The 26,050-nt window shown below is 35.0% G+C and overlaps 1 protein-coding gene and 1 long non-coding RNA gene across 7 annotated transcripts in view; one reads left to right on the forward strand and one right to left on the reverse strand.

The window, feature by feature from the left end:
• Positions 1-20,561, forward strand: part of LOC123877067 — an 85,612-nt gene extending 65,051 nt beyond the window's left edge. For 2 of the 6 annotated variants that reach the window (XM_045923572.1, XM_045923574.1), the window contains 20 exons: positions 173-380; positions 749-794; positions 1,449-1,537; positions 1,629-2,421; positions 2,518-3,210; positions 3,619-3,814; positions 8,322-8,563; positions 8,725-8,847; positions 8,978-9,142; positions 9,298-9,542; positions 9,728-9,885; positions 10,303-10,418; positions 10,889-11,018; positions 11,699-11,821; positions 12,471-12,692; positions 12,988-13,700; positions 14,034-14,201; positions 14,745-14,840; positions 15,970-16,066; positions 18,078-20,561. In XM_045923572.1, the coding sequence (XP_045779528.1) occupies positions 173-380; positions 749-794; positions 1,449-1,537; positions 1,629-2,421; positions 2,518-3,210; positions 3,619-3,814; positions 8,322-8,563; positions 8,725-8,847; positions 8,978-9,142; positions 9,298-9,542; positions 9,728-9,885; positions 10,303-10,418; positions 10,889-11,018; positions 11,699-11,821; positions 12,471-12,692; positions 12,988-13,700; positions 14,034-14,201; positions 14,745-14,840; positions 15,970-16,066; positions 18,078-18,187 (4,733 nt within the window). In that variant the 3' untranslated portion in view covers positions 18,188-20,561. Of the gene's footprint in view, positions 1-172; positions 381-748; positions 795-1,448; positions 1,538-1,628; positions 2,422-2,517; positions 3,211-3,618; positions 3,815-8,321; positions 8,564-8,724; positions 8,848-8,977; positions 9,143-9,297; positions 9,543-9,727; positions 9,886-10,302; positions 10,419-10,888; positions 11,019-11,698; positions 11,822-12,470; positions 12,693-12,987; positions 13,701-14,033; positions 14,202-14,744; positions 14,841-15,969; positions 16,067-17,648; positions 17,920-18,077 lie in introns of all 6 variants that reach the window. The other 4 variants (XR_006798490.1, XM_045923573.1, XM_045923576.1 and 1 more) reach the window with 4 other exon arrangements.
• LOC123877074 lies at positions 8,312-24,557 on the reverse strand. The gene is made up of 3 exons (XR_006798493.1): positions 24,485-24,557; positions 15,765-15,769; positions 8,312-8,324 (listed from the first exon to the last, which is right to left on the reverse strand). It is a non-coding gene; the product is annotated as an uncharacterized LOC123877074 (long non-coding RNA).
• Between the last annotated feature and the right edge of the window lie 1,493 nt (positions 24,558-26,050).

Consider the following 26,050-nt stretch of genomic DNA (forward strand, 5'->3'; position numbering starts at 1 on the left):
TCTGTTAGAGAGTGGGCCAGGACTTTTCTTTTTAATGATTTTCTAGGAACTCGAGCTTAGTTCACACCTACTCTATGTGTTCCTAATGTAGAAACATAACAAAGAGTTAAGTTAGGTATACAAAAACAAAGAGTTTGTAAAGTCTAAATCTTTATACTGCATCTGTTTTCAGGTCAAGACGAAGAAAAACTCTTGGGGTCCGTCCTCTTGCCTTCATACAAAGTCTCTGCATGTACAGCTGAGGATAAAGTGATGCGGAAGTTTGCGTTTAAACTGGAACACGCAAATATGAGGACGTATGTGTTAGCTGCATTAGACCAGGAAGCTATGATGAAGTGGGTGAAGGCGCTCACTCTGGCAGCCCTAATGCAAACATCTAAGTAAGATTACATTTATAGCTGTTGCCCGCAATTCTGTCCACGTTTGTTTTTTTGTTTTCCCGTAACATAATATGATATATTAGCGGTATGAAAAGCATCCAATATCTGTCTGCCTATAAGGTTGCCAGTGGCAGGAAATAATAATAATAAATAATAGACAGACAGACACAGACATATTATATACTTTCTTTTTTTATAATGTTAGTATGATATTGTTATGGATGACTTCAATACACATTTTATAAATAACCAACACTTGGTCTTAAGTTTTTATTAAACTAGAACGTCTAGACAATATAAAAATACCTATAAATAATAATCGATTAGTTCAAAAACGTGTTAAGTTAATAAAACTGGTTTGTTTTCAGTGAACAGCAACAAAAGCAAATTGATCGGGCAGCTGCAAAAACAGAGGTGTGTATTATTGTGTGTACTGACAGCTAACATTTACTGATGCAGGTGACCAACAATTAGGTCGCCGGAGCGTAACCAAGGACAGATATTTCTGTCCGTTATAACTGCGGATGATTTGCGGATATAACCGCAAAATTGAACGCTTAATAGCTGGTTCTTTCATATCCAATTTACTCAATCTAACTACTGTAAAATTGTAGATTAGAATCGGATAGAATACAAACATTTCGTAACGACTCAAATTAACCTTTACAAATAGTATAATTTTAAGTGTAAAAAAAAAAAAAAAATTATATTATTAATAATATAATTTTTCTTAGTGCAAAAAAATTTTACGACACATTTCACCGCGTTTAATAGCCTCATCGGGTGACAAAAAGGCTGGCTCATTTTTTGCGCAACGGATCAGCCTGGCTGTCCAACGCGGAAATGCAGCCAGTATTCTTGGTACTATTCCACGCGGGCATGATTTGTATAGTATTTAGATAAGGCTAGCTTTAACTTTTATTGTAATATTTTCAAAAAAAAAAAGAGTAATTACAATATATACATAAACGAGTAGCTATCTACTTAAAGCTGGTTTATTAGCGCCGCCGGCCGTCCAGTAATTAATTTTCACAATTTTTATATAATTGTTATAATGAAATATTTTAGGATGGCGATGAGGCTGGTCCAACATACGCCAATGCTCCACCTAAACCACGACGAGCCAACGACGGATATAATTCACCCAGTCCGGATATGTAAGCTGATTTTTTGTTTTTTTATTAACATCCCATTAATTGCAATTTAGATTGTACATTTGCATTTCATTGGTTTTAAATAATTTTACAGGTACGATCCAAATTATGATCTACTCAAAAAACCCGCATCACACTACAGTCAAGGCACTAGTCACACTCGATACCAGGACACAACCTACAGCACAAAACAGGAGATATACACACGCAGCCCGCAATCACCGCCCTCGCAATCGCAACCGCCTTACCAAACGAAAAGACCTTACGACATGCAGCAACTCTCTTTACCCTTATCAAAGACTGCTTACGACAATCCCGAAAAAACTCCAAACGCCCCGTCTATTAATAAGTCTAATCCTCAATCTCCTTATTTTGATAATAGGTCAGCTAGAAACCAGCAACAACAGTCGCAAGAAGACAAAATTGAAAATTTATATGAAAAGAAATCCCATTACAATCCTTTTTTACAAGATTGTGGAGGAAGGCTAGAACAAAAAACGAAAGATGATGAAAAAAGTAGATCTATTGCAGAATCGAATAAAACATCGATTTATAATGAAAGTTACCCTGAGTCTCGAACCAACTCAAAGACATACGTTGATACTAATATGTACGGAAGAGAAGTTTATGGTGACGTAAATATGAAGGCAAATAAACCAAGTACAATGAATGAACGACTGGCTGAGAGGCGAACTCCTGATGCCTATGGTAGAGCAGCAGTCATGTCAGCCTATAATACAGAAAAAATTGGAGACTACGAAGATATTTATGCAGCTTATGGAAATGAAACTGGAAAAGCATACGCTAAATCACCAAATCCCTCACAGCCCCGGGATACTATTAGTTTATCTAGTCACAAATCGCCGCAAGATCAACATACCAACTCTGTAAGTATTATTGAAATTCTTATTATACTTTAAGTAAAAATAATTCAGATTGATTGAAATGATAGGTAAATTAAAATCAAAATATCTCTGTTTCAGGTGACAGATAAAACGTTTAGTGGACCCTCAGTGTTGCGGAGGAAAAAAATGCAAGCGAGTGGTGTTCAGCCACCAATGCCGCGCCCTCATAGTGCAGATTTTTTGGAATATGAATCCAAAAATGAAACACTTTATAAAGTAACACCAACTCGAAATATGCATGATCCACCAAAACAACCACCACGGCCAAAGTCTAGTCTGGATATTAACTCCTACTATGACCCGAGTTCAGATAAATATTACTCTGAGGAAAGTTATGCACAAAAAATGCGTCAATCAGCACAATATTTGCAACAACAGGGCCTAGCGCCCAAAAATATACAAATGCCATTAGAAAAATACGCCAGCGGTCTAGCTGAGAAACAATTACATTCTCCGTATACTCACCCAATTAACAATAACTATGAAACTGAATTTAGTAATAATAGAAACATTCGTGATAATGTAAGTTATAATTCAAAATATAGCGACCTTGAAGGATTGAATTCTAATTGGACGTTAAAAGAAAAAGAATTAGAAACTCAAAAAGATTATTTAAATAGAAGCGGTAGTGTAATGAGTGATGGTTCACACATCAGTGGATATGTTAAGGAGGCTGGTAAATTTGATCCAGGAATAGAAGGATTTATGAGATCGGCGAGCGCTAGACTACCGTCATCTACTGAAAGAGAAGGAGAAAAGAAAGTACAGCAGGTTATTATTAGATAAATCTTCTATACATATAAAAAGACTTGTCTACTGACTGACTGATCTGTCAATGCAAAGCCATCCACTGGGATTAGAACTTGAAATAATGACTCTGGGTTCCTTACGTAATGTAGGCGCTAGCAAAAGATGTTTACTTTTCTTCTCTATCTACCTACTTACCTAAGGGGGTTATATCATGGGTGAAAGTTTGTAGGAAAGTCCTTCATATTTCAAGATGTGTTCATGAAAATTGGTATTTGCGCTTTTGGTCAAAGTAAGAATTTCAGGGTTTTCGGGATTTCAAACCAAGCTAGGCCGGGTCAGCTAGTAAATTTTACAATAGTAAAAAACTTCGTTTAAATGAACGCAGCAAACGTTTGCTAGACGATAATATAACATTTTTAACACTTTCAGCGTGAAGAATCAATGAAAAGATTGCTTGAGTGGAAACAGAGAATGTTACAATCTCCACTTACGAGAAAGAGCACTCCAGCTACTATATCTTTATCCAGATCCTTGAATCAAAGTCGTCAATCATTAAGATCTGATCAGTACAAACCTAAAACGTATAAAAATGCTTCTTATAACAGCTATTCTTCGGATGATGAAGGTATGATTATGATATTATTATATTTAGACTAAATAACAATTTAACTTTTAAATAAAATTGAATCCTGTAGTATAATTAAGTATTCAGTATTGACTATTATTGACGGCAGCATGAATAACTTGTTAAATTAAAAAAAACTATAAGCATGTATAATATCTTTAATGTTCTTTATTAATGCATGAATTATTTAAAAGTTATTAAAAACCGTATTATAAGGTAATATATTTCAATATATCGTAAGTAAAGAATTTAAGATCAAGTCATGTAAAAAATTTATGTGTATTTTTTTAATTAAGAATTTCTATACTAATACTAATTAAATTTAACTTCATCATTAAATATTCAGAAAAAGTTGAAAGTCAAGTAGCTATGAGTAATATTTTTATTATTATACAATTATTGATTCTTATGCATATTATGTTATAATTTACCTACAATTTACAACAATATAATTTATGATGACTTCGCTTAAAGGAAAGGTACCTTCCTGCCTGCTGGGACATAGTGTTACTATTACTAACATGATATTTTACTAGTTTAGTACAGGTGGTGGGCTCTGGATATTATTTTGGTGGTATTGTACGAGTAGTTGCATTGTTTTAATATTTCGTATAGACTTTTACAGTCAAATATATTATTTTACTAACAAAATAATAACAACAACAGATCAAAACTAGTTTCTTTCCTAATTATCCTTCTTAAAGACATAAACAAATAATGAAATATTGGTTTCGCTTTTGCACCCCAGAAGAAACATCGGGTACTGATCTGCAAAATACGAGCAATATACAGGCAGGAAGGTCCCATAAAGTACATATCGCAAGTCCTACCTTTACGCGACTGACTTCTCCGCACACGCTAAGCTCGCCCTCACTGGAAGAACATACTCCCATTACAGATAAAGAAATCCCAAAATGTATAGAGAACGTGTATGAAAATATCCTTTGTACAGTTTCAATCCCTAAAGTAGAAAACGACGATATTGATAATGATACACACAAAGAAAAGGAAAATGATTCCGACATGTCACTTCAAACCAAAGTATTGCAAAATCAAGCTATTCTGCCAAATGAAATGGAAGAAGATGGTTATGAAACGCAAAACAGTGAAGCAGAATCTGAAACGCAAATTGAATATACGGATAATGATTTAGATGAAGTATTATTAGCATCGGATACTGAAAACGAAAACTATAGCGAAAATAAGTTAGATAAGGAAAATACAACAATCAATAAAGAAGAAACGGATACTGAAATAGAAGCACCTACTGTGCGCACTTTGGGTGAAGATCATTATCTACCTATGAGTCCTCGAAAAATGTCAGCAATTGAGCCGGCCCATAAAACAATTTTAGAGAACTTAAGCGTGTTTGATCACACAATGCCTACAACTTATGAAGATAATCCTTACGTGGAGATGAATTTGGGCACTGAAGATGACGATACGCAGGCATATGAAATAGTTTGTGTGAATAATGGTAAAGCAGAACCTGTTTATATGGAATTGAATCATGTTGATTTGGAGAAATCTACTCCTGATGAAGTGAAAACTGATTGCGTATCAGATACAGCCTCAAATTTTGCAGATACAAAAGAACGAACATTGAAGAGAATATCTAAGATCGATAAAAATATAAAAGAGAAAGCGGATTCATCTGATACTGAAGAGGAAAGTTCTAAAGATGTTTCGCTGGATATGCCGTTTTCCAGATTTAGCATTTCAGATAATTTTCGACCAGCATCATATTACCTTAGCGGTAGCAGAACTATTTTAGATAGACAGGATAGTTCAGATAGTGACATCGTACCTCCTCCACCTATACCAACCTCTTCTCCACCCTTTGATGATTTACTAGATGAAGAGCTATCTAAATATATTTTGGATAAATTAGATAAATCTGATCTACCGCAAGATAATTCAATAATCAAAATGTTAACGAGTGAAAATCAAAATCTAAATAAAATGAAAAGAAAAACAACATCTTTAATGATTTATGGAAGTCGCACTTCTATTCATGACACGCTTACTCGAGGTGAAAAAGTTCGCAGCAGTAGAGCAAGCTTAACACTTGAAAGAAATAAAGTCAGTGAAACACCAAATAATGTACTTAGTAATTCCATTATAGAACAACACAATATAAGTTGTAATGAAACAGATTCTTTGAGAAGTTATAATGCGGATAAAGCTTCATCGAGGTTATCAGTGGAATCGGACACTAGTAGTAGATTTGAAATGACACCTTCAAACGTTTCTTCTGAAATTACAAGTTTAGTAGGTTCTGACTCAATGGTGGATTTACGACATTCCTATGAAGCTTACAATTTTGAAAATGCTATGAAACGAAGACCTCTTTCTGATGATTCTATATTTGAGCTTACGGAATGCGAAAATATTGCAGCAAATGTAAATTCTTTTAATATTAATTTCGATGAATATTTAGAAAGTTTGGAAGCATCTACGACTGAAGTGAACACTGTAATACCAACCTCAAAAATCAACAATACAAATACTGCTTCTATACCAACAGCTACAAACAGTAGTTGTGCGAATAAAAATACTACCTTAGACCAAATTCAAAATATACATATGCGTTCTTCAAGTACTCCTATCGGCCAAAATGCAATAATTCATCCTGATAAAGATAGGAATAGTACAGGGCATCAGTATATTTATAACAATAATCAGAGTTTCGAACACGTAGGATCACAAAGTTCTTGTAGTTCAGCTGGAATACCGAAATCGCCATTATCTTTTTACAGTAAAAGCTTTAACAGAGATACATTGAAAAAGAAAAACTTAAATAGTGACATCCTGGCTGATAAAATTAAAGAGTTTGAAAGTGAAAAACTATCTATAAGGCATAGCAATGAAACAACTGTATCTTCTACTACAACTGGATTTCATAGTAGAGAGAGTTCTGCTGAACACAGTGCACCATATTATTATTCAGACCTATCCTCACAAGAGCATATTAATGTTCTACCAATATCGCATTATTTGAAAAACACTAATATTCACCGTAAATTAAATAATCAACGTAGAAGGGGACCAATGCACAGAAAGAATGAAATTTCGCACATTCATAATCCTATACGCGATAACGATGTGTTATTGTCTGAACAGCCGTTTGATTTAGCTGCCTCTGCCAGGAGCGTTTCTGTTGAATTTTTAAGTGTGGTAGAAAAAACCCCAGACATAGATTTAAAAAATATATATGAATCCAGTAGTAGCAAAATTTCTAAAATTCCGGAGTCAATGAATTTGATATCTAGTCTTGGGTGTAAAAAAAGTTTAAAAAATAAAAATTGTGAGCAAAGCTCTTCATTAGTGGGAAATAACATAAGCCATAATAGTATACATGGTAGCCCCTCACATAAAGTTTCTTCAGGCAGTATGTCCTCCCATTGTAGTGGGAATTCATCGAATACTGTTTATTATGATGCTGAAACAGAAACAAGTGCCTATGAAAATGTTTTGTATCAAGGAGAGAAACATTGGGATGAAGATGTTTTATGGCGAGATAATTTGAGACGGGTATCACATAGGCACGCCCGTTCTATGGATGATTTAGACTCTTTACCTATTGAACGTTCATTATCAGACAGGTCCTATACAAATGCATCTGCGATGAATAGTATTAAGCGCGTTAAAAAAAATATTCAGGATAGAAGTACAAAAAGTGTCACCTATGTTAATTGTGATATTCAAGGCCAAGTTCAAAGACAACGAGACTGCAGTACTCAGGAAATGAAACAAGGTCCCAGTGAAGAAAAAGATGAAAATGATGTTTATGTAAGACTAGTAAAAGATGCCGAAATTTTGAATGAACAATCTGATGAAGGAGTATACGAACAGTTAACTATAGGTTCATCGGAAAATTCACTTACGCTGCAAGACGTAGCGTGCAATTCTCAAAGAAGTCAGGGTAAGAATAGACGAAGGTTCGAAATAGATAGAGAAAATCTTAGACAGTGGGATTTAATGTCTAGCGGCTTAATGAAAAGTGAGGTAGGGCGCGTGCGGAGTGTAGTTGCAGGTTTGGCTACCAATGAGCCTAATTGTGACAGGGAGGTAGACAGAGCAAGCAATGAAGGTATCTTATAACATAATATGGCCCTGTAAGGTTCAAGATGTAAGTTCCATTTATCTTGTGATTTTCAACAAAATATTAGAAAAAAATAAACATAATGTACATAAATTACCGTTTTGTATGGTACCTACTGTCATAACTTGATAAGTGCAAAAAAATATTTATGTATTTTGGTTTAATAATTGGGTTAAACACGATAAGGTGTCTATAAACACATTTGGCAATTGGCATGCAACACTTAACATGGATTTTGTGTTATAATCAATATCTAATGTAAATAATAATTTTAAAAGGTACTAATACATCATGTACAAACACTTTATCATGTTTTTACCACCTATATTGAATCATAAACTGTGGAATTATGTAATTTAAAAAAAAGGAGAAATGTATGATATTGACTTTTACTGATTGCAGCTTCTATGACTATGTCAGGCACAAATGTAGAACCCGGCTCTAACAATAATAATAATACCACTAACATAAGCCAGCAAACTTTGTCAAAGAAAGCATTCCTCGGAAGTAACACGTCGATCGGAAGGAGCAATAGGGACGGAAACATACCTGTGCGAGCTGTAAGTCCTAGAGTACGGTGGGTCGAAGAAAAACCACCTAATGAACAGTATTGTTCACAACAGCTAACAGCGTCACAGCAGAATGTAAGTAAACTCTAAATAAACAACATAAAAGTTAATCAATCTCAATACTTAGTTTTTAATTAGTGAATGGCATACTAGTAAACTGTAAAAGCGGAAAGCACAAATTCTAAAATACTGAAAAGTATTTTGAAGAGTAATCAATTGAATTAAATTCTTTTCAGTTGAACACAATAACCGGAACGGAAGACGCATGGACGACCGTAAGGTCACCATCAAGAGTTTTACAACAACCCATTAGGGCAGTTAGTCCTAGAGTAAGAAGAAACACTGAACAAGACGATATGGTATGTAAAATAATGTTCAATGTAGGCAGCGTAAAGTAGTTGATTGGTTTATCATTTTTATATGTATCACTTTTGTTTTGTTTTCATTACGCATTTTGACTTAGTTCTGCTTCCTGTTTTGTTGCAATAGCGTAAGAACATCCAAAATCAAGAATCAAGTGAAGTGCCCACGGCTGGAGAGCTCTTGGGAAGAAGTCATGAAGAACTAGTATTGCTTTTGATTCAATTGAGACGACGTCACGCAGCTACCCATCGTTCTATTGAGCAATGCTGTATTCAGATTAGTAGTATTGAGGTGCTTTTTTATGCTTTTTGTAATGTTCATATTTATCACTGTACTTTCGCTTTTTTGTTAGTGCATTTTGGTTTGATTTTTAAATTTTTTTATTGTTATGACTTCATGTTTATTTTTACGATGGTTAATTTTCTAATATAACAAATGCCTTACAGGACTGCCTAAGTTCCCTCAAAGCTATGGAACGGGAAGAAAGCCTTCAGCGTTTGGAACAGTTAAAGTCACAACTAATGGAATTAGAGAATCATTATGAAAAGAGTAAACCGTTAGTACAATTGGTTGACAATATGGTGAAACTTGGGTCTTTGTATAACAGACCTGGTTCGACTATTGAAAGGCTGGAGCGAAATCAAAGGCTCAGACAAAAAGTTCTTGCGGAGCATGCTGTGGAACAACAAAGGTCAGAATCCTTTTTTATCAAAGAAATGTATTTTTACTTCCTCAATGGATGTCGGTCTACAATCATCATCACCCTTCTACATTTTTCTACATTCTTCGTTTGTTTCTGTTCTCTACGTCTTTATTCCACATTGTTATTCCTCCTAATTTCCATAGGTCTTCTTCAACTAATCAATTGAATTTCAGATGGCTCGAAAGTGCAGCAGCTGGTAAGCCCTTAGAAACTGAAGCTGCGAGAGTAAGAGTTGCTGAATTATGGGCATTAGAGCAAGAACTGGCAGACGAGGCCGCCATACTTCAAGGTCTTAAGACTGATAAAGACGCTATTGACTCGCTGCTTTCTGGTAAATTATTCACATTTATCAACAACCACTTATAACAGTCAGTATTATGAAATTTGGTTTGGACCTAAGAAATCTTTGATATAGTTACAAATTACAATCGATTTACCTAGAGTAATCTCGATTTATTAAAATTGATACTTTGTATCGACGTCTCTAATAAATGTTTTACTTTTTAATTGGATATTTCACTTAATTCCTTAGTGAATGTGGTCTACATTTACTCTTCGTTTATTTCATTTAGTACGTCTTTATTCCACAGTGTTAAATTTACTAATTTTCGCAGGTGTCCTACGTAATTTATTCTCATTTTTTAATGCTAAAATATTATATATTTATCTTGTTTGTTTATTAATTTTTAATCTAGTAGAACGTTTTTTTTCATACTAACTAATCTAAATCTAAATTTTGCCGTTTCAGGAGTTCGTAGCAAGCTCGATAGTGTGAACGTCGGCACGCGAGCACAGCCCTCGGGCTTGGAGGCAGAGTTGGCGCGAGTGCATGCCATGCTGGCGCACAATTCTAAGGTTTATAAGGTTTTTAGCTATACCATGCACTTTTTATTTTATTCATTGTTATATACTCATTAACATAATTTTTATCCCGGTTCCTTTAGTAGTACAAACAGTCCCTCGTTTTGGTTACTTGTTTTCGTATGTGCTTTTTGTTTTTATTTTGTGAGAGTTCTAACTCGGTGCAAGATTGCATGTTATGCAAGTAATAGGATAGAGTTAATATCTACAAAATCCCTATCACCAAATGAAACTAAGAAAAATCTAAGAAAAATTCACATCTACCTTTATATTTAGTTTAACTTTCGTAATGTATGTCTCACTATTTTTGTTAACAGCATATTATAATTGACTTCTGTGTATAATTTAGAATATTTATATGTATAACTTGGGCGACTATATTTTGATTTATCCATGGTAGGGCAAAAATAGTTCTCCACAAATCCTTAAAGCCTTTTTCTCTTTCAACTCACCGAAGATTTTTTGTTTAACAGAAACTAGAGCAAACGGTAGCGGATAACGCACGGTTGGAACGGGAATTGCATCACCTACGTCGCGCACTGCGCGCTCAACGTGCTAACATTCATGCTCAACCCTCGCATCCCACTGCTATGTTAGAAGATGGTAAGCATTAGAACAATCTATTGAAAGTTCTTTTACATTATCTTGATTTATTACATATGCCTTTACATGATATTAATCCATCATTATTTGGATGATTTTGAACGTAACTTTCATTTATTGAATTTTCCAAAACGTTTTAAGCTAAGAGAGAGTAAGAGTACTGCAGCAGAGCATTTCACGAGTAATTAATCAAAGAAAAAAATTAGCTACGGCTTGTAAACAAACTGCTGGCGTCTCGTTATCATTACAACCGCTTTTGTACTTTTTGTGTTGACTAGTCAATTTCCTTTGAATTAGCGAGAAAATTTGAGTACCTGAACTATCATAATTTAACTTTACCCGGGCCAGTCTGTAAAGATCAGCTAAAATTCAAGCGAGGACATACTTTGAACAAATATTGCCTTATTCTAACTGTAATGTATGTTTTACTAGCCGATGCCCGCGACTTCGCCCGCGTGGATTTAGGTTTTTCGAAATCCCGTGGGAACTCTTTGATTTTCCGGGATAAAAAGTAGCCTATGTGCTAATCCAGGATATTATCTATCTCCATTCTAAATTTTAGCCAAATCCGTCCAGTAGTTTTTGCGTGAAGGAGTAACAAACATACACACACACACACACACACACACACACACACACACATACAAACTTTCGCCTTTATAATATTAGTGTGATTGCAGAGGTAACACGGGTACAACACTTGGTGTCGGCGCTTCAGCGTCAGCGTCAAGAGCTCAGTCGGGCTGTACGACATCTCACGCAGCAGTCACATGCTTTACAGATTACTCATGACTCTATGCCTGGTAAGTTACAGTTCAAACTTCTGCTTCCTTATCTTTTTACAATTATTCAAATGATAAGAAAGCTTGCTTAACAAAGTTGCTTAACAGCTTTGATAGTTCGAATAAGTTGGAGAGATTTTGTTCAGTAGTAGTAGTATAAAGAATACCCGGCTGAGTTTATTGTGGGCTCTTCTCAGACTTGGGCGCGTTTGAAACCCTCATAGCTATAGTTTTAAATTTACGTAATTAATTACCACCACTATATCATCTTACAAATCTAACATTTCTGACCGTCAAAAAGAGTACCTACAATGTCAACTCTTTTGAACAAATGATTTGTCTTTTGTCTTTCCTTTAGTCAGTGTGGCTTAGTTACAATAGTGCATTAGTCGAGTGTCATAGTCGCAAGTGTGATCTTTCTCGCTCTCTGGTATCTTCCACCTTGCCGTACACTATAAGAGGTTCGATGGAATCACTCTCACCCTAAGAGACGAATCCGAAGAGTTTCAGTACGCGACTCTGTACTGACGCTGAAAGATTTTGTTTAGTGCCAAATTTTTAGAGTATAGAGACGTTTTTAGAGACGAGAAACGAAAGTTAATATTTAGGCAGGTACATTATAAGTTATGAATATATCGCACTGTTAAAGCAAAAGCTTTATTCATTTCAGGCAAACGTCGCCCAATGTCGTCGTGGCAAGAAACAAATTTGGACACGGGACACACTATCGATCATGGCCATTCAGAGTATGATTACGATATGACAGGACCCGTAATGCCTCCAGGACATTACGGGCAAAGCGTGGAAACACCACTGTATGTTGATACAAGAACACCCGGCATGGATGTCGCATCTCCATTAAACAGCGAGGATATGCAGCATACAGCTTTTGGTAAATATCAACCATAAAACTTTATCTAAAATAAAGCTGCAAGTTGTTGACGGTCGTGACGCCAAAGAAAGCGATCAAAAGTTTGGTACCTATTAGAAATTTGTCAAAACGTCTTTTTTCACCACCATCATCATCATCATCAGCCTGTGGAACTCCACTGGACATAGGCCTTCCTTAAAGAGCGCCACCACACCCGGTTCTCGGCCTTTCAGGCCTTTTTTGTCACTTGAACATTATTTTGCTTATTAAATTAGTTTTAACTAGATTTAAATATAAACAAACCTTAATTTTCTAGGTAACTTATCCAACGTAGAAAAACAGGAGATCAAAACAGTACGAATCGTTAAAAGGGAGAGCGAAAGACGCCAAAGGGATCGTGAGCGTTCGCTACAACCACTATCCGACTGGTCAAGTACAAACATCACCGCAAACATCGACCAATTTCTAGAAGAAGAATTAGTGCAACCAATAAATAACTACAGAGCTTCCTCCTTACCAAGAACTGATTATAGTAAATACGAAGAATATTACGCTAAGCCCCAAAACACTGAACCACCAAACTATCTAGGATTAAATGATAAGAATATGCAACAGAGCCCTAAATATCCATCAAGCCCTTCATTATCTAATTACGATTACTCGAGAGACATTTCGTCACTAAGCAGTAGTTACCATAAGACTTATGATAGATCTGCTGGTTACGATCGGACTATTTCTCTATCAACCCAATATTTGAACAGTCCGACAGACAGTTCTAGAACTTTGACCAATGATCCAATGTCGAAGACGAGCAGTATTGTTAGCTTGACCAGATCCAATATGGAATTATCACCTATATTCAAAAGTGAAGCTGCAAAACAAATAATCACAGAGATGTCTGGGGAGCCCAAAAATGGCTCTTTGCATAGACGTCAAGTGCCAAAGGAGAAGAGGAGGCACTATACTGCACCCCATCATTTGAGTGCTAAGACTCTCAATGAAATGCCTAAGGATGTGTATAATCAGGATGTAAGTAATAGTTTAGGGACTCACACTGCTTTATGAATTTCTAAATTGATCATTTTGGAATTTTACGTTTTACTTTTATGTCTGTACCCGAATAAAACGGATAGACTCTTAAGAATCCCGCAAAAATTTTTCTTCGGGTTAAAAGTAGCCTCTGTCTGTCATCGGGATATAAGCTAACTCTGTACCAAATTTCATTAAAATCGGCTCAGCGGTTGGGTCGTGAAAACGTAGCAGACGGACAGACAGAGGCAAACACACTTTCGCATTTATAATATTAAGTATGGATTAGTATGAATTGTGGTTGGATAATATTAGTATGGATGTGGATTGTAGGCTTTGGGAAGGTCACTGGATGACGCAGACATGGAACGTGCATTACGGGGCGCAGCACCAGATGTCGTGCGCTCTGCGCTGCCCGCACGAAGGTTACCCGACTCCATTGATCAGCTGTTGGCTGCTCCACAAAAGATCATTATACCGGAACGGTATATACCTGAGAAGGTTAGTATCATACCAGCGGGGTGATTCGCTAACTCAGTGCCTAACACTAAATGATAGCCACTGAACTATTTTTTCAATTCATTGAAGGTTTTCTACGAAACAATATTTTAATTTCAGCCAGTGACGCAGCGATGTAGAACCAACCATCTCGGTGGCTACTGGCTATCATTCAGTATTAGACACTGAGTTAGCAAATCACCTTATTGACCATAAATGTAACAAAATACTTACTACGTTTTCTAAAACAGTTTTTGCATTTTCTTTTTGAAATTTTCCCATAGCTAGGTATACATTGTTAACTCGTACTCATGATGACTAGGTTTATCAGCAAACAAATCAAATGAGTCAGTAATCTTTTTTTTTAAATATTCTATGATGTTCCATAAAGATTATAATATATGTAATAGTTTTTGACTCTTGGCAGATGTGTTTACAATATACAATACAATTTTACATTGTTATTATGGTATCATAATACAGTGGTGGTAAAGCAAGTTAGCGGCAAGTTAAAGACTCTTGTTAATAAAAACTGCTTTTTGATAGCCTCCAGAACTGTCGCCGGAAGAACAGCAAAAGCGTCAAGAAAAAGTAGAGTCGATCAAAAAGATGCTGACTAGCTCTTCCGCCGACCCGAGCAAGGTTAGTAATAAAACTTATTGTAGGTACCAAAGTTAACATGCATACCTTTTAATAATAACTAACAATTTTTTATTCCAAGAACGTAATCTTCTCTTTTATAATTCAAAAAAAAAAAGAATCTAAAAGGCGTAGCACATTCCGAAAACGAATGATAAATGCACGCTATACCTATCACCGAGATGGTTCGAAAACTTTAAAAATTTTCTAACTGTAGACTAACTTTTCTGTCATCTCTAAACCACTCTACATTTAAACTTTCACACCATGTAATTGCTTTACCATTACTTTTGGATAGTAAATCTTTGGAAAACCTACAATTTTACATTGTCATAACCATTTTCATTAGAGTAATCTTCAAATGCATCTTGCATAGTTCGCTCTGCTTTTGTTGTTATACTGAATGATGCAATTTTTAATTTTGCATGATCATCTCCACCTTTCTTAATATCATATAATCAACTTTCAAATCTATTTGTTCCTAGATCTGTACTGTTAATAACGTTACAATATAAATAGATATATCGTGTTTGCAGATCGAAGCCTATTTATTGATAAATTTTAATATTATCCGAACTTAAATCTATATTTTTTGTCATGTTCACATTGATTCACAAAATAATTTAGTATCTTATTTCAATATGAAGAAGAAGATGAATGATGATGATGATGAATGTAGAAAATGATAAATAAGTACCTACCACTCTTTTTGAACTCATTTTAAAGTCTAGATTAATAAAATCTATTAGATATAAATTTTACATCAATTGATTTTAAAGTAGTTCCTTAAAAAAATCCTGCTAATATTATAAACGCGAAAGTTTGTATGTATGGATAGATGTATGTTTGTTACTGTTTCACGCAAAAACTACTGAACAGATTTGATTGAAATTCAGACTGGAGATAGATTATACCCTGGATTAACACATAGGCTGCTTTTTGTCTCGGAAAATCAAAGACTTCCTACGGGATTTCGAAAAACCTGAATCCACGCGGGCGTCAGCTAGTCCTATATAACATTGTTTTGATAATTAGGTAATTACTTATATTAATGATCTGCAAACACGTAAGCTTGATATAGCCGCTTCGAATGTTGGCTGTGTACATAAGCGCAACATATGTGTTGTATTAGAGCCCAGACGGACAGGAGAAGCGCCAGCGTGAACACTTGCTTCAGATGAACCAGATCCTTGCCAAGCAGGTCACCGAGATGAGCAAAATCATAGCTGGTAAGACCCCCGCTTACGTTAGTTACGCTGGTTTTTATAATTAGATGTGATTGTTTTTTTGAATGTCAATGATGTCAAAGCGTTATTTCATAACCTATTTCGATTGGTTCAAATTATATCTTTTGGAAATTTGTTTTGGAATAATTTAGAAATAAGTACCTAGGTACCTACCCTATGTAGTTATCGATGGTTTCTGGTTTTTAGAGTTCCGTACCTCAAAAGGAAAAACGGAACCCTTATAGGATCACTTTGTTGTCTGTCTGTCTGTCTGTCAAGAAACCTATAGGGTACTTCCCGTTGACCTAGAATCATGAAATTTGGCAGGTAGGTAGGTATTATAGCACAAGGTCAGGAATAAATCTGAAAACCACGAATTTGTGGTTACATCATTAAAAAAAAATTAAAACGTGTTTCAATTTTCAAAGTAAGATAACTATACCAAGTGGGGCATCATATGAAAGGGCTTTGCCTGTACATTCTAAAACAGATTTTTATTTATTTTTATGCATTGATAGAGAATCAAGGTTTCTAGACTGACAGACAAAGTGATTCTATGAGTTCCTTTTTGCCTTTATTTAGTTTTTGATTTATCGTGCAAAATGTTGGAAAAAATACCCGAGCACGGAACCCTCAGTGCGCAAGTCTGACTCGCACTTGGCCCGTTTTTCTTGTTTACACAATGTTCAGAATTCAGATGGAGATTTTGACACCATGCGGGATCCTCCGTGAATAACTACATACTTACCTAAATATTTCTGTCACATAGCTTACATAATCAACATTGGTATTCTGACTGATGGTTTTTAAATGTAAATAAAGGTACTTAAAATTCAAAAATGTTATCAAGTTCAAGTTGCAAATATGAAATGACGATTTGACAGGTTTCCATAATATTTGCTACATGATGCCTAACCTCACTGTAGCAGCATTCCTCGTTTTGTAAATTTACACGTAGTTTTTTAGTCGTTTTATTATTTTCTTAAATTACTTTGCTAGTTTGATGAGTTGTGTTACGAGAGTTATCAAAGCACGAAGTAATGAATATGAATGTACCTACCTATTTAGTCTGTCTCTTGCTTGATTGCATTTTATGCATGACCTTTATATTTTCATGGTTGGAAAACCTAATTAAATTCGTGAAATATATCTTTATTCTCTACTTTTGTTCTATCAATTATTTTTTCGAGCTACCTATCAGTAACGTCCAGATAGATTGTTTGAAAAATCTTTTTGTGTAATAATAGCATTTGTTATAGTTTTAACTATTTCAATAACTAATTTCAATTTCAATTGGATTGGATGATTGTTTGATGTCATGTCGATGTTTTTATTACTTCTTGAACTTTGTTTTGTTTATTGTTCACAATAGGTACAATATTATGTGGTTTGAATAGGGAAACTATTAATCAAAGTATTATTAGATACCAGCTAAGAGACTTTCGATGATTCAAAAAACCGTATACAAATTGTAGTCTAATAGATTTTATTGAATTGAATGCTTTGATAATTCTCATTGTTTGATGTGACTAACACACACGTGTGTCCACGCATGTAACGATAAGCTTGATATTTGTCCCACCAGGAACCAACACCGATGGGCCGTCCAACGCGAACAACTAATCTTCGACACCTTATCATCCCTTAATTCCACGCACAATTTAGCCAAAGACAACATTAGAGGAATCATAAGTCATTCAATGACATATATACGAGTATCCATAGCTTTATCATCCTACAGAATAATCCATCTTCTCTTGTAAGTTGTAATACAAGTACTTACATCCCCATATTGAAATAGTCGTCCTGAAGAGTCATCCAGATTGCGGCATGATTTCGTTTTTTTGCATTTTGTTGTGAGTTGAACTTTTTTGTTTTTATTTATTGTTATAAGTTGCATTTGAATCCACACTAATATTACCTAATTGTACACTTTGGATATGAAATAAATTAAAATATTTAATTTTTTTTTCTTGTTTATATGATAGCAATTTCTTTTATTTTATATCACCAGTTAAAGCATTAGAAGAGCTGCCACTACAAGACAACACGGATGACTACGAGGATCGCTCTCCAGACGTCGAACTGCCAATTTATCAACAAAGAGACAATTTCTTTACATGAACTGAAACTAAAAATGTTACTTACTTGGTCTTGACACAAGAGTAAGTTTCCACTATAATAGCTCGTTTACACAGGCTGCATAAGCATTGCGTAAGCGTAGACTTAGCGCGTACCATTGCGTTGTAATGTATGGAACTGTATGCGACATGGCACACCGATTGCGTAAAGCGTGGACGTATGCGTAACTCGGTGCGTTAGGGGTTTACGCGCATCACTACGCACGTGTCACGTGTACGCAATTGGTGTGAATCGGCCTTAAGGCCATTATATTATTATTGGCTTTAAATTGGGTTGCAAGATTTCCTTTTGTGAAATCTGTCCTGATCACAGTCATTAACTATGACACTTCAACTTTTGTTCAAATCTTGGTTAATTATTATAAAGATAGAGGGTTCTTTGATGAATTTTATAAACTTAACAGTTTAATATCAATTTTGTTTAGCGTAATTGAACCAAAAAATAATAAAAGACCCAATTGGACAAAATTTCATGTAATTGATAAAGCCATGTGGCGATATTGTTACTACCTATTATCCTACCTATTACCTAGTATCAATAGGGTACGTGGCTATTATTATATGTTCTTCCTCTGGAATTATTTAAATAAAAAATTAATAACTTGGAGCTCTAGCCATATCTCTGTCAATTTCTAATTCGTATCTATACAAAAAAATGTTATTTATACACAAAAGTCATGTACCCAATTTTTATAGAAAGTATAAACTGCATAGAGTTGTAATCGATATCAAATTAATGTTTATTACCTATTAGATGATATTAGAACGAATATAAGATTATCTTGGTGAACTAATTATTGTATTAAATATTTTAATATTTGCGTATGATGACTAGTGGAAAGGAATTGCTTTTTCCAATCCGAACACTGGCTAAGATCCTTACATACTTATAAAAAATTACACACTGCTTGTACAAGGCATACGTCTAATATTTTAAAAAAATGTGTATAAGCCATAAATAAACAGTGTGTATAATTTCATTAAATAATAAGGGCCTAGACGCTTTGGCTTGAAAACATATCGTGTCATATCTGTAGACATGTAATTTATGTGACAAAGTATGCTTTATTTTTTTTTATAATAGGACTTCATTTAGCAGTTGCTCAATTTACAATATTAGTATTGTACACATTGTAAACATTCCGTTTAACGTTTTTTATTCATCAGAAAAAAATATTTTACTTTGTATAAAATTTAATTTAAGGGCCAGTTTACAAATATGCCCCTAATAAATAATCAATCAATAAAATATAGTCTTCTATATAAAGGGCCTTCAATTGTTATTCTAGATTTAAGGTTATATTACATACAATTTAGTGTATTTATAAAATTGTATAAAAAAGCGATGCCATGTTAAACAAAAGTACTTAATAATGTAGATAAAGCACATGTTATATTTTAGTTTCCAAACGAATAAAAATGCGTTTTAGTATTATTTCGTTTAAAATAATTACCTATGTAACATTGTTTTTTATGATTTTATATTTAATTAATCTTCTGTAGTTAACTAAGGGATTTTTTTAAATAAATTGTGTAATATATTTGTTGAACGAAATCAATTTGCATTGCACATAGTCAATTGTAGGAAATCAAACCTTCTTATGAATATACCAATGTATTTATCAAATCTTGTAATATAGTGTCATATTGTCGGAATGCTTCATATGTTATTTCACGGAAGCAACGAATTGGAACACTTGTGATATTCATGAATATACCTGATTTTTCAAATATATCACTTGTATAATTCTTTCATTAATAGGTAATCTTTGAATAAATGTTAGATGTAGTTGATTAGAATATGACTGTATTAGCCTATATAAGCTTTAAATATTGTAGTTATGCTCTTTAACACCGATTTTAATTACGAGTATATATTGTTATTGATATATGCTGTAATAGTTGATCTCTCATTTCAATTTTTAATCATATATGAATCATCTAATTTGTCTATATTCATAGTGTCATATTTAATTATGTTTGTATTTTTCCATAATTTAAACATACGCTACCACTAGGTAGGTACTTCTAATTTTAGTTTCACGAAATCACATTTTCGTTTGTTATATAATAGCTAAGAGATAGCTATAGCTTCGCATCGTTTGGTGTGATGTTAGCCTCTGTGTTCCATAAACAATACGAAATCCTATTAAAATTAATTGTTATTTATATAAATTCGTACTTATACAAAAAATAATAATTTCGTAGTAAATTTATAGACTGAAATAGTTTCTGCCTTAAATCCTGTCCTTAAAATTTCCTAAACCTCTATTGTTTATAATATATATTTATAACGTCAATTATTATGTACTTATTTATCTACCTGATTAAAGAAATACATAATATCGTTCACTTGTTTTTGTTGTTATTTATATACATACATCCTTAATAAACAACCCAGGTAGGGAATCTATGTGCTTCGATAGAGTACTAGAAAATTCTAAGACTGATCTATAGACCACACTTTGACTTTGCTTAGACTTAAGACACTGTTAAAAGAGACAGCGTTATATCGTTGGTATAAATCTGTCTCGTTTTAACTGGACTTAAGTCTAAGCAAAATCAAAGTGCGCTCTATAGATTTCAATCTAAGAGTTGGGACACACCTGCAGAGGGAATGCACGGCGGCTTTCTTGATAACAACTGAGATTAAACTTTATTTAAGTTAGAATACCGTTGGTACAATTATATTAATATATGGTAAATAAAAGACAAAACTTAAAATTAAAATTGACGATGATGATGAGTTTACTTGACTCTTCATTTTATTTTCATTTTCTTACTGAGTTTCAGTTGCTGTAAACTGCCGGGCTTCTAATTTGCAAATGTGTGCCGAAGCTCGAAAAGTATATAACTGATTTCATCCTGAATTTGGTTGATGAGAGATGTAAATCATCTTATAATATCGAATAAAACAATGTGCATAAATTCTTGAAGGTATCCTTATTAAAAGTGGAAAAGAAAACTAATGCCGGAAGGGCGTCCTATATCCCAGCGGTTCGGATTAGAAACGAGGAAGCAAATCGCTTCGTATGTGTCCGAGGAATGTCTACTACGTACACATTCGCAAAAAATGAGACAAATATACGCCGCCATTTTGTTTCTGCCAGTTTGGATTCTTCAAGTCTCAAATTCTGAACAAAAATATCCTTATTTAAGAGAATCCCAGAATCTTTGTAGCATCTGAGACTCGTGTATTACCTTGACTTTTGGGAATTGAAGATTAAGTACTAAGGTAGTTAGCAGTGCATACCATTGTATGGTGCAAACGTAACTTGACATTATAATAAAAGGAAAGCCCTCTCGGTAGATCACGGAATCTCGACCTACTCTCATTGACTTAAGAACTTTTGGTGTCGATTGTTATGGAGGATTCGTTTTGCCGATAATTTGGAATAGCATTTAAAACAAGTATTATGGCACTCTGAACCTAAGGTCGAAAGGATGTGTTTTATTAACGAGAAGTTCATGACAAACTAGACTAACGATTTGTTGATTTCAGCTAGGAACTACTAGTTACTAGGAAACATTTCATAGTTATAACGGTGCGAGTAGGTACCTAATTGCAATATAAGTAGTGCAATTTGAGGTTGCAGCAAGATGGTTTGCGCAGGTCTTCTAATAATAATAATATCTAAGTCCGGCTGAGATCAAGAGCATCTACCACTGGTTCGGAAAGCCTTTCCTACCGAGAAGAACCAGCAAGAAACTCGGCGGTTGCTCTTTTCAAAGATTTGTTATAGGTACAATATTATGGCATGTATAAAAGTAATTGAAGTCCCGCGCATTGCTGGAGGGAGCTGCAGGTCAAATCTACGTTTTTTATCATTAACATAATAGATACAGCCCATAACTACCTACCATCAGGTGAGATGCAGATGTGATTCGAAAAACTGAGCGACAACAACTGACTCTTCAACGTGTCTACAGCTCCAACCTTTGGGTTTTTGAATAGGTTATTCCTCTATGCCTGCTTTTCCACCAGAGATGTGCTATGCTGCGTTGCTATGGATGCGTTTGATGCCCACCAATGATATTCATTGGTGCACATAGCTTAGCACTGGTGGATGCCTGCTATGGACCGTCGCGAGTGGTGTAGCTATGTGCCGAGCAGAGTACCTACATAGCTTAGCATTGGTGGAAACGGTCACATATTTTCGTAGCGTAGATTTCACATCTTCGCAGCATAGCTGCATAGCACATCTCTGGTGGAAAGGCATCCTATGTATGGCGTAGGTAAACCCTCACTAAGAAAGGATTTACAGAATTTCCACCCGGGCGAAGCTAGTCAGTCGAAAAATAAAAGACGTAAGATGTAATTTTTGTGGTGCATTCTAACCCGCATATCAACATACTCTTACTTAGCGAGGCCATTTAGGATTAGATAAAGCTCTAAAAGGTATTTGTTGAATGTGATCGATAAGGCATATTTTAAATAATAAGTATTCACAGGTTTACTTTTAGGGGTTCTTGTCACTAGAAAAAAAGGACTCTTTAAAGGTTCGTTGTCTGTCTGTCTATCGTGTCCGTTAAGCCCCACCAAGGGAATCAAAACCCATAGGGTACCTACATCCTGATCTAGAATCATGAAATTTGCAAGTAGGTGCTTAGGCACCTACTTGCAAATTTCATGATCTGTCTTATAGCACATATAAAGGAAAAAATACGAAAACCATGAATTTGTGATTAGGTAGGTATAACTCTTGACAGGATTTTATCTCTATAGTACCTATTAGCATTACCACTTATTACAAAAGTAAGCCAAAATTGTATAAAAATAGGCAAGTCACCCGATGTTAAGTGATTACCGCCGCCCATGAACATATTTTGTAGCACCAGAGGAACTGCCAATGCGTTGCCGGTCTTTAGGCAATTTATTGGTCCGCCCCTTGAATAACCCCATGACGTTATTTAGTGGGAACAGTTTGCATGTGCGTGGAAAAATGATCTGGCACAACGGGCGGTTGAAGTGCACCAGGCACCCAGGTGGTGAATCAATTGCTTGCGGTGGCGTGCGGTGCGGTTGTAGAAAAGGAGGGTGGAATGATGTGAAACAGCTCTTCAGCTCTCCCCATCATAAGGCACTAGAACACGCAAAGAGAGCTTTCGTCTGCGGTACTCCAGAATTTCTAACGAGCCTGTTAGTTTGGGATTGGGTACCACTTTATGCTTTAATTTCTGATAATGGATTCTAGCCCATTTTTCGAATGCTTATCAAACTTTACTTTTACTGAGATTGTGGAAAGCGATGGAGATTTTTCTTTTGTAGGTTCCGTATTTCCTAAGAAAACAATAACTCTTAAGGGTCACTTCGTAGTCTATCTGTCAAAACCTACCTGCCTATAGGGTACCTACTTCCCGTTGACCTAAAATCATGAAATTTGGCAGGTAGCATTGTGTTAGAAGCCGTGATAGCCTAGTTGTTAAGACGCCCGCCTCCTATTCGATAGGTCGAGGTTCGATCCCGGGCACGCACCACTAACTTTTGGGATTTACGAGTATTTAAATATTACTTGTTTCAAACGGTGAAGGAAAACATCGTGAGGAAACCTGCATACCTGAGAGTTCTCCATAATGTTCTCAAAGGTATCTGAATTCTGACAATTTGCACTTTGCCAGTGTGGTAGACTACGGCCAAAACCCTGCTTATTTTGAGAGGAGACGCGTGCTCTGTAGTGAGCCAGCGATGATGAGGATGATGACAATGATACCATTAAGTACCTATTATATTTATTCTTATTATTCTTTTAAAGACTATTAATTTTTCTTTCCAAAGTAAAACGATTAAGTACGACTCCTGCTGGCATGCCGTTATGTCTGCAATCTGTGGCTTTTACTTATCACGTACTTAAACCAAAATAAATGTTGTTGAACTCGTTTATGAAAATTCTTTCGATGTATTCGATACTTATGAACTTTTTAAAAGCTTTTTATATATTTTGATAAAAAGAAAGTTTTGACATAACTCACCGTTTTATGTTTTAAAATACAAAACGATTAAAACTTGGTTTTATCATAGAGTTTGAAGAGTTCGATAGCCTCGAAATAGGTATATTATCTAGCCCAAAAGAAAATCAAAGAAATCGGATAAAGCCTGGAATATACACAAGCCATGCCATACAACGGCACATGAGACGTTCTTCATACAATACGATATCAATAATCGTACACGCGTACGTGCGCGTTTAGTGTGACATCATAATTCATACGGTGCAAATTCCGTCACCCGTTGTGTTTGTTTCAGGATTTAGGATTATTGTATACCTAATTAAAAAAAAACGTAAGGCGCAACGTACACCGGCAGAGTCGAGGTACGGCGTTCTTGATAGCAACTCAAACTAAGCTTTATTTACTTCGGCAAAATGAGCCTAGGCATGCCCAAGCGTGGCGTGAATTCTGTTTTGTTTTCAGTATAGTACCAATATCAACGGTATGTCAAAGTTCATGAACTACTTCACTCCGTCCGTTTGCGCTGGCCCTTATGTTGTAGCTGAGTTGATACACAACGATTACTTCGTTATCTATCTGCAAAAACAACAAAAGCAAACCTTAAATTATTATTAGCGAATTTAAATTTATCTAGCTTTCATTTAAAACTAGGGACAAAACGTCTTCATTTAGAAGTAGCTAGAGAGTGAAATATTGTAAATTATCTAAATATCTATTTCACTTTCCTAAAATGTCTATTAGCCTAATTTAAATAGATTTAAAAACAAGTTCAAAGTAGGATCCAATCCTTTATAGCGCTGGTATCTTTTATTTATTATTTGTAGATGTTTCCATTGTACTTCTCCGTTATTGCTTGGTAAATAATAATTTCCATTATTATCTTAATAAATCGTATCAAACGGAGTAGCAATTCGTGTTTGTTAGTTTTTAAGTATGTCTTGCTAATTTCTAGATCCCTTAGTTCATTTTACGTTGACTGTGGTTTTTCGATAATTCTGTCATCGCGCGATGTCAGGATATACAAATTACAAACACGTACCTAATGTTGCGGCTACATTAAGATTAATGTCAATGCCCAAGAACGCCATAATTATCGCGATAATCAATGTGTTAAACTGAGTGGCCACACTTGAACGGTTAACGTCTAATTCCAACTGAATTATGATTAAAATCGTCTAACGCCAAACGGCATTGTAAATGCCGTTGTACACATCTACGTTTAACGGGAAACGCCGTTGAACATCGCGGTTTGGTCCTTAATGTTCCCGGGACATAATAAGCAGCCGAAGGTAAAATTTTAAGTCGTGCCGTACGGAATAATGAGACCAGATACCACTGAGAGTTCGTCAAAATGATATTTTATCAATGTTTATTTTATGGCCAATTAAATACTAAATAAACCATATTATTATAACGATTTTAAATCGAAGAAAGTGCATTAATTTTATGGACATTTCTTAAAAAGATTTTGAGTGATCAAGGTTTATTAAAACCTGATGTATGGGAAAAGGAATAAAAGATGTTTCTCTTATGAATATACATAGTAGGATAATCCATGACTCGCATAAAATTTCGATCGAAAATTGCAGTGTTCTATATAACGTACGTACTTGCGTACGTATATAACGGGTATATTAATTATTCACCACACTTAAAAACAATAATTAAAGCTACTCTTCCAATCACTTAATGCGAAATTTTGTCTGTCTGTCTGTCCGTCTGCTACCTTTTCATGGCCGAAAAGTTTAACCGATTCTGACGAAATTTGGTACACACTTAGCTTATATCCCAGGGACGGACATATGCTACTTTTTATCCCGGAAAATCAAAGAGTTCCCACGAGATTTCTAAAGACCTATCCGCTTAACTGATTTGTATGAAATTTGGTACCGAGGTA

The sequence above is a fragment of the Maniola jurtina genome, chromosome 22, assembly GCF_905333055.1.
Source record: "Maniola jurtina chromosome 22, ilManJurt1.1, whole genome shotgun sequence".
In the NCBI taxonomy this organism is placed as follows: domain Eukaryota; kingdom Metazoa; phylum Arthropoda; class Insecta; order Lepidoptera; family Nymphalidae; genus Maniola; species Maniola jurtina.